Source organism: Crinia signifera, chromosome 1, assembly GCF_055691185.1.
Source record: "Crinia signifera chromosome 1, ASM5569118v1, whole genome shotgun sequence".
Lineage (NCBI taxonomy): Eukaryota > Metazoa > Chordata > Amphibia > Anura > Myobatrachidae > Crinia > Crinia signifera.
In genome coordinates, this window is record NC_139217.1 from 188,787,414 (window position 1) to 188,801,431 (window position 14,018).

Here is a 14,018-nt window from a genome sequence, read left to right on the forward strand (position 1 = left end):
GATTAACCCGCTCCCAAGACCATGTGTCAGCACCTTTTTGCCCATGCCTGAATACAGTAAAAATTGATTGGGCAAAAATTGTGCTACATTATGCTTGACCCACGTGTAATCTTTCATTGTCCCAAACTGTTGGGTACAGCAACACACACTTTCAGTACAAGAGAGCAGCAGACTTAGATTGTCAAAGACAAGAACACAAAATGCTGTTCTAAAATGATGATATTTTGCCACTAAGAAACCAAAGGAAAGCTTAATATTATTCATAGAACATTGAAAGCGTATGCTCATCAATAGGTACACCTAACTAGATGGATGAAGGTTGACCAGATTACATAAATTACCAGTGGAAATAATCTAAAGAGAAGAAGCAGTAGGACAGCATGAGAACCAATGCTAATTTAATACATTAAGAGCAGACAAGTTAAATGCATTCAGATACAGGTCAGTCACTGCTCTAATCATCCTTACATTTCCTAATTGGTAGAAATTTAACTTTTTCTGCAGTATGACAGCTATCACTAAGAGCACCTGACAGTGACTAGTATACATTAACTCATGCTTACACACTTCCAGACAAGAAAGTTTATTGGTGAACTCTGTTCAAATATTAATCTCCTTACATGGACACATTTTAATCCGATTTGAAATCAGTTTATTTTATACCATCTCCATTAAATAATAAATTCTACACAACTTTTTTCTTTACTCATAAGTACCTACATTTCCTTAAGGAACCAAAAAAACAAATTCTGTAAATTAAAGAATAGCATATTTGTGAACTTGAAAGTCTGCACAGACTGCTAAAATGACCAGTCTCCCATTGACCTTACTGTGTCTGGCTCATAAGTGGGTGTAACCTGCATACCTGTAATCTAACATTAGACCAGCAGCAATACAAGCGCCTATCTATAGATTGTAAGTTTATAAACAGGGCCCTCTTACCTTTTGGTCTTTATGTTATCAATAAATAAAAATGTAGGGGGTATATTCAATCCCCGCTGCTGTTTTTGACGTAGGAAATAGTAGCGGGTGCCTATACAATGCAGTCTTTCCCGACAGCATTGAAGAGGCATCTTGGCAGAACAGACCCAACTTTAAAAGCGGTCTGGCCAGTTTTTTTAGTTGAGATCACGGCTATATCTCCACAATCCACGGCCATTTACACAGCCATGCCTCCTTTTCACCAATCAGCAGAAGAGACATAGAATCCCGCCTGCCGATAAACAGGTGAGCAGGTCATGACTATCAGGACGTACTGACAGTTGTGACCTGGGATTAAATACCCCCCCTAGTGTCTGGACTGAAAGAGCCATTTTGGATGGCAGGTTTAAAGAATTTAAAAATTAAATGTTAAATTCCTCTTCATTGACACAGAACATTAAAATACATGAGATACTGTTTAAGCATATACCATTTCATATGGGTTACACATTATGGTAATATCAATTGTTTCAGATTAAATCCTGCAATAATTTCTGATTCCCTCATTTGCCTCCTGGAATAAGATAACCGAGCAGACTCATATTTTTCATATCGTTTCAATTGAAGTTATAGTTAAACTAGTGCTACCTAGTGGTTACAATTTGTATTGCAAGATTAACAAATATTTTTTTTAAATTACTGTAGAAGTGTGGGAGTGTTTGCAGTCAAAGCATGCACTTACTGTAAGGTTGGAGCCCATAACACCGGTTTGTGTCGTTATGAATGTCAGACCATTTCACACACAAATATGAGCAAAGCAGAATTAGCAGTGAACATTTACTTTAAGAACACCATTCAACTAACATGTTCAATCTGTAGGCACATCTGACTTCCAAAGTACATGGTTTAGTACATAATTAGGCAAGATTTTAATCAGGTATTAATCATACTGTATGATCACAGTCTAAATACAATACAACCCTTCACATCACACACTAATGGTGAATACTTCCTCAAAAACAAAAGAGCCTGCAGAAAAGGTCAGTTGGACAGATATGGACTGTCAGATACTTTGGTAAGCTTGAACAAACATGATGTCAAGAATAGAATGCCACACATTACTCTGATCTGCAAGAGGCAAAGCTACTCTAAAGCTGACAAAAATACATCTTCATTAGTAAGATGGCAAAGACTTTCTACATCATGTGTATGGATTATTACATGAAAGTACACTTCTAAAGCCCAATGTCCACAAGAAAAGTTTTCACCCATTTTGGTTAGCTCCTTAATAGTCTTCTCCTTCTGCCAACATTGCACATATCTGCGAGCTAGCTTTCTACGTTTGCTAAAACCATATGCACATACATACAGAGTCCTTAAAGATCCATGGACGCATTGTGCATAGCTTGTATTGCACAAGCACACACTGAAGCGTTTACTCTCTCCGTCCTCAGAAGAGACAGCGTCTTGGAAACCATTTCCTATATGTAATTGGCATAATTAAGGCACAGTTGTTCAAAAGTAGACAACACACCTTGAAAATGAGATTTACAAAAGTAAACCGAATTTGCTCCAATCAGCACATTTATCAAGACGTTTTAATTTAACAAATATATTTGGTTGAAAAGCATATCAAAACTTTGGGCAGAGAGAGCGTTCTTGGTGTGTGTGATATGAGCTTCTTTTAACAAGTGATAAGAATTCCAGCATATACTAGGACTGGTCCTAACATACAGAGACAATTTACTCCATGATTATCATGTTCTCTGCAAGCTTAGTGATATAATAGGAAACCTCTATAGGCAAGATTTAGATTGACAGAGTGGAGATGTCAGAGGGAAATACTGATTTAGGCAATGTTTTCCCTTACAATTTACAGTATTTAACCCTTTGAGTGCCAAGTGTATTTTTTAAAATATAATGACCTGTACTGTGTACCTATTATAGGCATTTTTAGCGGATATTTCAAATATCTCACAGATGTTGGCATTCAAAAGGTTAAACAAAATCATGTGCGTAAAACTGTATACTGACCTAAATATTTATCTGTCCAATCTATCTGGTGGGAACCAAAATCTGGTAAAGTCTGGGAGCAAATGACAATCATTTGCTCTCAAATGCTTAAAAACAGACAAAAATGATTGTGTGGAGTACGTTTCAAATGGATTTATTATTTTTTTCTGATTTAACATTTTCCAGTGTTTTGGAGCAAATGGTTGACTGTCAATTGCTCCTATACATTACAAGATTTTTGTTCTCACCAGATAGATTGGACATATAAATCTTTAGGTGTGTACCCAGCATTGGACTAAAGTACTCTAGGTTCATTATCGGACAGCAGATTTGGCAAACATTCATCAGGTGTTTCTAAATAAATTAAAGAAAAAACAACTGACTCTAAACCATATTTGGACTAGTTAGTCACTGTGTGGCAAAAGCATGCATTTACTGTGCACATGGTGCTGAGACTTGTGGTTTTCATAATTCTTACACATGCTTTGCTTGTACCTGCCCTAGATGAATACAGTGAACACATCAGTGCTTTTTGTGGGTGCCGGATGACTGACCGGTAATGACTGTCGGAATCCTGACTGCTAAAAGCCCGACCGATGGGCAGCGGCTATTCTCCCTCGTGGGGGTCCTCAACCCCCATAGAGGGAGAATAAAAAAAAAAAAGTGGCAATCCACTGTGCCCACATTGTGGTGAGCGCAGCATGCCCACAAGGAGCTTCGGTGTGCCCCCTCCCCGCTGTCCGAGTCCCTGCAGTCGGGATTCCGACGTCTGGCTAATGAATGTCGGAATCCCGACTGTCGGGGTGTTATACCACACCCGTTTTTTGTTGCTTCATACTCCATTTACTACAGCTCATTGGGCTTTAAATAAATAAAGCATATTAATCTTATTGTGGTGGAGGAAACAGAAGGCCAATATATGTATTTCTTAATTACAATTTACTAAAGTCAATTTAGGACCACATTTTGAATAGTCTCACACTGGCGGCAAGTAGAATGTGTTTTTGGAGCAACAGTCATTTCAGACACTCATTTTGCAGATTCCTACTACAAATAACTAGTTATAAACACTTCAGCTTTTAATGAGAAAAGGCACCAACAAAAGGGATGAGAAAAATCAGCCCAAATACTGCAGGACATAGTAACAGTTTTTGCTACCATGGGCTTGGATGCCAAAAGAACTAACCCCACATAAGTAAAGCACCATGAAGTATGAAGCAGTTATCACTACTAGATAAAACCAGACAACTACACATCAGACTCCATGGCCAGACAGGCATTTGCCATGACATGTCTGCAGCAGCATAAAGATAGCCAGGATTAAGAAGCAGGCCATCGCCTCAATCTTCAACACAAATGCATACGTAACATATACCGAAGGAAAATATATCAGCACCCCAAACTGTAAAATACAACCACATTCAGTAAAAAGAGTTACTGTGGAGGCAACATGTGTTTCTGTCTGAGTAAGGAAAAGAAGGCAAGAAACAGAAATTCAAAATATAGGAGGGCAGGAAATAATAATAAAAAAATAATAATAATAATAATATTGGCTTCCTTCTATTTTTAGGTCATTACATTTTTTTTTTTTTTTTTAAGCATACTAATTCTGCATTGTGTTTTTCTCTACCTTCCCTTGCAGATATGCATTTGTGATAAAATCCAATGTATCCTTCAGGTAATCTTATGTAAAAATTCATGGTGCCAAGTAGCTGACCACCCATTCATTTGAATTAGTTAAGACAATAGGTTTTTGCTAAAACATAAAATGAGGGCGTCCATTGTCTTCTAATCTCCGTGTAAGTATGTCACATCCGGTCTCCGTGACTAAAAGGGTGTGCTCAAATTGTGCTGAACGTCTTCCATCCCTGGTCACTGCAGTCCAACCGTCCGGCCAGGTCTCATCTTGCCATCCACCTATAAAGTGCAAGAGAAATATGCATTTCATGAAGTCGGGAATGTCATGCTAAAAAAAAAAAAATCCACCATAAAAATTAGCCCCTTAATTTTTACTAAACATTCAAAGTACACTCATAGATACACACACTATGATTGATGTGTGTGTGCTTTTGTTTTCCTTCTAAAAAAGGGATACAGGTTTAATATCCCTTATCCAAAAAGCTCCGGACCAGAAGCATTTTGGATATTCCGTATTTCGGAACATTTTTATATTTCATTGAGGTATCTTGAGGATGGGACTAATGTGTGAATACAACATGCATTTAAAATTAGAAACATAGAATTTATGTTGTATAAACACCTCAAACATGAAATACACATATTTTTTATTTAGCATAGAACAAGGTTTCAAAACATGAATCAAAGTTTGTGTACTCTAATGGTGTGTACACACGGTCAGATGTGCCTTAAGATACTATCCACAATCCGATCCGATCGGATCGTGGATAGTATCTTAAGGCACATCCGATTTGCATACAAGTCTGACTATATAGTGCAGATCTGCACTATATAGTCATGGCAGACAAGACTTTCTGCCTTGCGATACGTGAACGTGCATTGGAATCGGATCGGGTTTTAACCCTTGCGATCTGCATCCGATTCCGATCCGATGTTGACTATATCGTCAACATAGGAAGGCAAAAAGTACCGTGTGTACACACCATCAGTGTTGAGTCTATCTGCGATTACATATGAAGGATCTGAGCAAGCCTACATCCACAGTAGATCTGTGGTTAGTTCTCCAAGATGTTTGGAATAACCTCCCTGCCAAGTTCCTTCAAAAACTGTGTGCAAGTGTACCTAGAAGAGTTGATGTGGTTTTGAATGCAAGGGATGTCATACCAAATACTCATTCACTTTGCAATTTATTTATTGATAAAAATAAACTATTACACTTTAAAATTTTAAAGCATTCTAACTTTGCAGCTTTTCTACTGTATTGTATAGGTGATAAAAAAAAATATCTATCTATCTATCTATCTATCTCACACACTTACTTGGATTCTGATATTTGGGTCTCTTGGCCTGAGGTTCCGGGGACCTCTCACTTTATGAAGTTGAGGTCCTACTCCACTGTTTTTTGGTCCTATCACATATGCTTTTGAGTAACCCCCCACCCACACACTACAGTCACTATAATGCCTCTTCGGAAGGCAGAAGAAAGAGCAAGTGGTGTGATAGACAAAGAGGTGTCGGGGAGAGGTCCTGGTCTCCGCTGCTCTCCAGTTATCCAGCACTGGACATACAACAGCTACACAGGATTGGCTGCAGTAGAGCACTTGCCTGGGGACCTGCTCAGTTTGTAATACGAGTCACGGGTCCACAATTTATGGTAAAATATGCTCTATAGAATATATTTGCGATCACTGCACTTGTATTCTGTTATTTACTATACATAACAGATCATGGCTGAGTCGCAGATTCCATTGCATTGCAAATTTAGTCTCATATGGCTTAAATAGTGAAGAGTATGTAGATGCCCTGTTAAATGGCACTACAACATTTAAATATATACAGTAGGATCTTAAGGCAGAATTCATAAAACAAGAGATTTAAAGTAATGCCCCGTACACATGGGATGATGTGGGCCTTAATTTTTGTGCCGAGAGATCTAATTAGCACAGATTGCCCTATACATAGCTAACCAGTGCTCTCTTTAGCATGTGCAGACGATCTATCTAGATCTTGACGCCAAAACCTGAACGGGCGATAGCGATGCACACGTCGCCATTGCTATAGGACACACATGAGGCGATGTGTGCTTAATGTCTAAGCAATCTAAACAGATCGCTTCGAAAATAAGGAAAAATTGCCCCATGTGTATGCCTCATTATTCCATTCAAAAGTTATTCCTAAAAATGACCTTTTTTTCTTAAGATATGCTACCTTATACAATTTATTTTGCAGCAATAAAATAAATAAAAAAATTTGGTAATCCATCCATCGCTACTCATGGTAGAGTGTCTTAGCCATGCTAAGCAAATCATGCCATACTGTATGAAGCAAAAAAGGGAAAGGCGTATGAGGACACATCTGAACATAGCTGGAAAGATGGCCTTGTTAAGTGGTGTGCAGCACCATCTTTACCACATACACACACAGCTGCAAAGATGGCTTTGCTAGGTGGTGCACCGAGCCATCTTTCAAAATATACAACTGAAAAGATAGTCACACACGCCATTGTGCACCAAATAGGATGTGCTGCTAATATAATTAACAATATAAACCGCGGGACCCGATATTATGCATACACACTGAACGATATCCGTTAACAATATCGTTCAGTGACGTCACCGGGACTCTGTCTGTATAGCCAAATGACCCGCATGTTCAGCAGATATCAAACATCGTTAACAAATGGCACCGCACATCATTAACAATATTGAGTGTACCAACTATATATTGTGAAAGATATCGCTCAGATGCCACTTTAGTGCTATATATCACAATACCCTCTAATTTGGGGCTGGAGCTACTAATGCTTATACTAGACATTTTCTGTACTCTGTTAATCATTTAAATTTATGATAATGTACTTTTCAAACTGTAAAGTAACATCCCTTACATGATTAAGTCCAGTGTTTTAATCATATAAGGGGAAAAAAAATTGTACTCCAAAGTAATAGCAAATAATGTGTCAAAATTACATTTCAGTTTAGAAAAAGTGTTCACAAAACTATTTTAGTTAAGAAGAATTAAAGAAGGATAATTCAACTAGCTTCTCCTTGCCTATGATGCATTCTGTTCCTCTATATTGTTCTAAAAGGAGTATATTTTTAGTTAGTCTTATTAAAAAAAAAATTGGTAAAATAATCAAGGTATACAGTTTGTGAATCTAAATAATTGTGACAAGCCATCTCACCTTCACAGATCATTGGTTCAATTGTAAACACATGTCCTGGTTTCATCACTCCCACAGCCTTGTTTTCTTAAAAAGAAAAAATGAAACTGTCAGCAGTTTTGAACACTTAGCAAAAAAAAAAAGATCAACTGAAGATTCAGGTTTTGATTGAAGGAAATAAATAATTGAAATCAGATAGCCTTATGCACATGAATTGCTCACAACAAACCATTTGACAATTTTCAAAGTAAGACACTAACATTTGATGCGTTTAAAATTGCAATTTAAAAAGTTTATAGACATGCAGCTGGTAATGGTAATCAGGTGGCCATTAAAAGAACATGCCAAAAAGTTATTTGAGCACCAAGTGAATTTGTCAAAATAGGTGTGAAAATTGGCAAGCTAACATTTTTTTTTCATCATAATGACCTGTAATATTTACCTTATATAGTATATATAGAAATATAATCTTTTTTGTCCTCCACAACATTTTTTTATTTGAATTTATATAACAAATGTGAGCGCCGATGGCATTTTTAGCAGATATTCTGAACATTTCTCTCAGATGTTGGCACTCAAAGAGTTAACTTGCGTTAAGCAAATTAAATAAGCAGTTAGAAATGGCTTTATATACCAATTTGTAATTTTACTTGTGTTTAGGTGCATTGACATATAAATCTAAGGCTTTCGTTATTACATCTTTTTAGATCCATTATACAATTTTGAAAACTGCTCATAAACCAGTGTCTTAATACCAATGGGAATGAGGCCCAAAAAACTGCAAAGACCCAGTGTAGGAACAAACACTTTAAATTATATATTAAAAAAAAAAAAAAAAAGGTATCCCAAATTCGTTTACACATACATCACATGCTGTAATTATACTGCGTATGTATCAGCTGAATAAATACAGGGTGTTTAGTTACGGTGATGCATAACATACCTCCCAACATGACCCTCTCCAGGAGGGACACATTGCTCTGCTCCTGGGTTTTCCACTTAATTTTTTATTGCCATCACCTGTGGTGACACCTTTCTTATTAGTTAACCTGTTCAAAAAACAAGTGACGGTAATCATACATTAAGAGGAAAGTCCAGCAGGAGAATAGGTTTCCCTCCTGGCATTGGTTATGTTGAGTGGTATGGCATAATATACAGCATAGATCAAAAACAAAACCAAACATATTGGTCTGCCCCAATTCGCATTAAGACAGGTTTAGCTGTTCTAGACCAGTCTGTTTGAGCGACACATTTTTTATACAAAAATGGATAGAAAAAAAGGAAAATGGATCATTTCAATATCATCCCGCTATCTTCAGTCACTTAAGACTGAAATCACGCACACAAAAATAATGAAAGTATGCTTCCCAAACGGAAGTGTCTGGACACTCTGGGCCCTTCTGGAACACTTACTGGCATAGTGTGGCACATTGGGAGCAGTATGGAATAACTTGTGAATGCCATGACCACAGTAGCTTCGAACAACTGAGAATCCATTTGCTTGAGCATGTTTCTGAATAATATTTCCGAGTTCCCTGTACCGGACTCCAGGCTTCACTGTTGAGGAAGAAGAGGTGATTCAACACTCCAATATGAAGCATAGATAACCCATGACAGTGCTGCCCTGTGTACTGTAGAACATAAGAGATCCGTCTTGTCTATATAGCTTAAGACCCCCTCCCAAACCATGGTAACGATCAGCATTCACTCTCCCCCTTCTCAGTAGGATAATAGTTGTAACTGATTTAGCACTAATATCTATACAATAATCTCCTGGGGTCTGCCCTTTTCAAACATGCATATGCCCCACAATTCACACTCTTATTGCTAGGGCGAAAGGACAGATCTTAGCTACAGGCAATCTAATACTTGTCTCCAGGAGCTGAAGAGGTGGTGCACCTTCAAAAGTCCTTGCTATCCTTAATTCAAATATGTGGTGGGGGAGCGCACTCTTTCTGGCACAGGCAAACAAAATGTCTAGTTATGGATATGGTATGGCTAACTGAGGCCCCGTCTCCTCAGCCATAAAGTTAGTGTGATGCATGCTGGAGTCCTACCTTAGAGGCTACCAAAGATCCCACTGCAGAATTGAATATACGTTTGTGCAATCTGGTGGCTGTCATTACTCTTGGGAGGCTGCTTAAGCTGGATTTCTAAAATATTCCATTGCAATGGAATTTTTCTGAGTCTGTATGGGCTCCTCTGTACTTTCCTTGGGAGGCTCAAAGTTGTCACATGCGCTGGAGCATGTGACCAAAAAAAAGCACTGGTTCTACAATTCTGCTGGCTGAGATGTTCATATGCAGGAGCTTCCCGGATGGACTATAGGGGGTACATGCAACTCAGGAGTGACTGCAGCCACCAGGCACTGCTCACACATTAAATACTGCAAGGAAAAAGTAGCCTCTAAGGTAGGACTGCTGCATTCTGGATTGGAGTATTATGTATATGAAAAACTTCTAAATATGCATCTTCTCTCCAACACCTGGAGATACTGTAGCAGCGCACAGACTGTGGGGTTATCCCTATGCACATTAGAAAAGATATTACTAGAACCAATGGGGGACCTTTAAGGGGTATGGGTTATAGGGTCGACAGTAATTAGATAGACGGTCAAAAGGTCGACACATGAAAAAGGTCCAAATGTGTCAACGTGGACAACGTATACGTATAAGTATGAAAAACCACCTTTTTCTGAGGGGAAAAAAAAAACGAGAAAAACTCATGTCTACCTATTGCTTGTGTCAACCTTTTGACCATGCTGACCTAATGCATGTCTACTGTTTTCATGGGTTGACCTTTTAACCGTCGTACAATAGTGGTTGCCCTATTGATTGTCAACCCATCGCCCGCATCCCCTTTTAACGCAGTAATACAGTATGGTAATGGACCAGTTGTGTATGTGTGTGTATATGTACATACATATATACATACATAACACAAATTCTTCATAAACTAATGTGAATGGTTTTGCTTTCTGAATATTCCATATATCCTCTGTATTTATGTCTTTTAAGCAGTGTCACTCTTTCTGGAAAGTGCTTTATCATTCAACTCAGAGTGCAAGAAGATAATGTGCCAGGTATACCACATATTGATCAAGTTGGAGAGGACCCTTGAAAAAAGGCTCAAAAGCCGAAACATGCACCCAGAGGACCCCACATATGCAGTGCTTCCCGTCCGATGAATTTGGTGACAGCGGAGTCGAAACCAGAAGTATCGCGGGAACGCGTCACCCGTTGCCCGATACCCGGAAGCACCCGTCCGACTTGAGACACCAATACTGCCCGCAGTCCCAGCGAACTGACAGTGCCTCGCGAGCAGGCCGGAAGCTGGTTTGGAGTGAACCAAATACCGCGACACCACCAATGACTGAGGTAAAACCCTCCCACCCCTTATCCCATGGTGGTATGGTGGGAACACCAACAAACGGGGCAGCACATCTTCCTTCCAGGTTAGGGACCTATGGGAAAAAGGGATCCCTAAAAGATCCTTAGACCTGCTGCAGGTCCACCCAGACACTGCGCTGACCCTTCTGTTGAGACACAGACCCAGCATACCAACTGGATCTTATGCTGACATTGATATATGCTTTTACCATTTATTTTTATCTTAAATTCATTAGCTTAAATAAATACATTTGTAAACCACCACAAATCCAATCGCTCTTCTCTCCTTTTCTCAAACACACCATACACACACGATCAATCCCCAACCCAGACAGTGCGCTGCTCCCCTATTGCTTTAACATATGTGCCACACATTGAGCAAGTTGGAGAGGTCCCATGGAGAACAAGGTAAGTATAGGTTCATATGTTCATAAGGTGAAAACTGAAGGCAAAGACCATTGTAAGGACGTACTGTATAAACGCCAATAAAAGGCTCCCAAACTCACCCGCTTATTGGCCAGATATTGCGCTGGTTTCATGGATTTTTGTATATAATCCTATGGTGCTACAAACAAAACTCAGTGAGTCTGGTGATACCAAGCAAAGGGTTCTTGTGAGAACATTGGCCCTTACTGAATGAACCCCAAAATATCAGTATTTATAAACTTGCAAAGTGACAGCACTGGGCTTCATGTTTATAAAAAGTGGACATGCCAATTTCAATAGTTTTGCTAATAGTGCAAGAGGTTATAGTTAAAAAAAAAACATTACTCACCTTCATCGATAGCTTGCATTAGGCACTCAAAGGTTGTCTGAACAAGCCTTTTTGCTCCTTCATCAACTTCTCCAATGTAAAACGTCTCATTGAGATCTCCATGGTAACCATTGTGAAAAACAGTGATGTCCACTGAAACGTTGTAGAAATTGAAGTAAAATATTTAAAACGTTTTCCATTTTCTATTGGGGGGGGGGGGGGGGGGGAGAATCCCTTATTTGGGGTACTTTTTTAAGTTTGAAAGGTACAAGGTGGGACACCCTCTACTTTTTTTTCCCCTTTTACTGTACTGAGAGCCTACGCAAAATATGAAGTTAAATCGGACAACTCTACCCCATGCTCCAAGACACCGGAAAAAAAGAAAAATTACGTCCTTCACAATCAACAAGTCTTGGAAAAAGACTCGAGAATGTTTAAAGGCTGCAGTCTCATCCCGCTTGCTTGGATCGCTGTCCAGAAAGTACAGTGGTAAATCGGACCTTTTGAAAATTTCTACTGAACTATAATCTGAGCACAGACCTCACCCTGCAGCAGCGGTCACTCACACAGCAAATGCCACAGACACACGGAGCTCAGGAGGATTCAGAGGAGGAGACAGAGTGACCTCACTGAATTTTATACCTGATCATGCCAGCAATAAGTACACAATACAAATAGCAACAACACTCATTAATAAGCTGCATTAGTATTACCAACCCACTCAGTCCTTGCTTGAGTATATTTTTGGTCTGTCGGAAGAACCAAGAGGAAACACACAAACCATGGGCACAACCTCCACAATAATCAGAACTGGTCCCATCCGAGACAGCAAAGCAAAGTGTGCACTGAGCTAATTGCCGTCCACATTATTGTGAATGGGTACTGAATCTGAACCTTATGTACCAAGCTCCAAAAAAGGGAAGCTTTTTGGAGCTTGGTCCCAAAGGTTACCGACATCTGGCTCTGTTGGCGTTAGTCACTTTCTGCCTATGGAGGCATTGTCAGAGGTGAAGGCTATTATGATTCCTCTCCTGCAGTCTTTGTCCAGCACTGAGGAGATGCACATGGTGCAGTGTCAGCCACTGCGCAGGACTCTTGCTAAAACATTACATACTTTGCTGTCGTCAGCTGACACCACCCCACCCCCCCCACTTGCATCATCAGTTAATTACCATGAAACGATAGGCGTGCATCCCCGCACTGTCGTGTGCAAGTGCCCGGCGAATAATCTATTCACCGCGGCCGCTCACAAGAAAAGTCACCTAAAACATAAAAAAACTTTGTTCACTTCATATTTTGCATGGGCTCTCAGAATGGCAGAAGGAAAAAAAATAGAGGGTGTACCATTGATTTTCGGACATTCGATTTTAAGGGGGGGGGGGGGGTCTTGCAAGTAAAAAGCATAGTTATTTAACAATATAACACTAGTGCCCACCATTCACAATATCTCCATCTTGCAAAGGCCTCCTGTCTGGAATTCCGTGGCAGATCACTTCATTCACAGATGTGCAGCACGACTTTGGGAAATTGTAATAATTCAATGGAGAAGGATAGCAATTTCTTGAAATACATGCCTGGAATGAACAAACAAGAATCATATCACTAAATTGAACAAAAGTATAATTCAATATTAGAGTTGAAAAACCTGTTTGACACTTTCACTTCTGGTGTACCGACTTAAAACATGTTATTAGGTTTCTTCTATTGCAGAACGGATGGTGTAATGGTTAGCATTACTACCTCACAGCACTGAGGTCATGGGTTCAATACCCACCATGGCCCTAACAGAGTTTGTATATTCTCCCTGTACTTGCGTGGGTTTCCTCCGGGTACTCTGGTTTCCTCCAACAATCCAAAAATATACTGGTAGGCTAATTGGCTCCCAACAAATTAACCCTAGGATGTCTGTGTGCGTGAACATGTGGTAGGGAATATAGATTGTAAGCTCCACTGGGGCAGGGACTGATGTGAATTTTCAAATATTCTCTGCAAAGCGCTGCGGAATATGTGTGTGCTATATAAGAAACTGGTAATAAATAAAATAAATATTGCAACTAAATAGATGTAGGCTCAAACTATTACCCTTCAGTACAATATCGAGGAAACAGATGAGCTTTATTATTGAAGGCTGGAAAAGTTG

General features: G+C 39.3%; 1 protein-coding gene across 2 annotated transcripts in view; it reads right to left on the bottom strand.

Annotated features, from left to right (window-relative positions):
* Window positions 1–381: 381 nt before the first annotated feature.
* The window catches only part of METAP1 (methionyl aminopeptidase 1), a 36,997-nt gene continuing 23,360 nt past the window's right edge, over window positions 382–14,018 (bottom strand). For both annotated transcript variants that reach the window (XM_083179058.1, XM_083179056.1), the window contains exons 7-11: window positions 13,314–13,452; window positions 11,900–12,031; window positions 9,149–9,292; window positions 7,757–7,822; window positions 382–4,851 (exon numbers count right to left, since the gene is read on the bottom strand). In XM_083179058.1, the coding sequence (XP_083035184.1) occupies window positions 4,691–4,851; window positions 7,757–7,822; window positions 9,149–9,292; window positions 11,900–12,031; window positions 13,314–13,452 (642 nt within the window). In that variant the 3' untranslated portion in view covers window positions 382–4,690. The remainder of the gene's footprint in view (window positions 4,852–7,756; window positions 7,823–9,148; window positions 9,293–11,899; window positions 12,032–13,313; window positions 13,453–14,018) is intronic.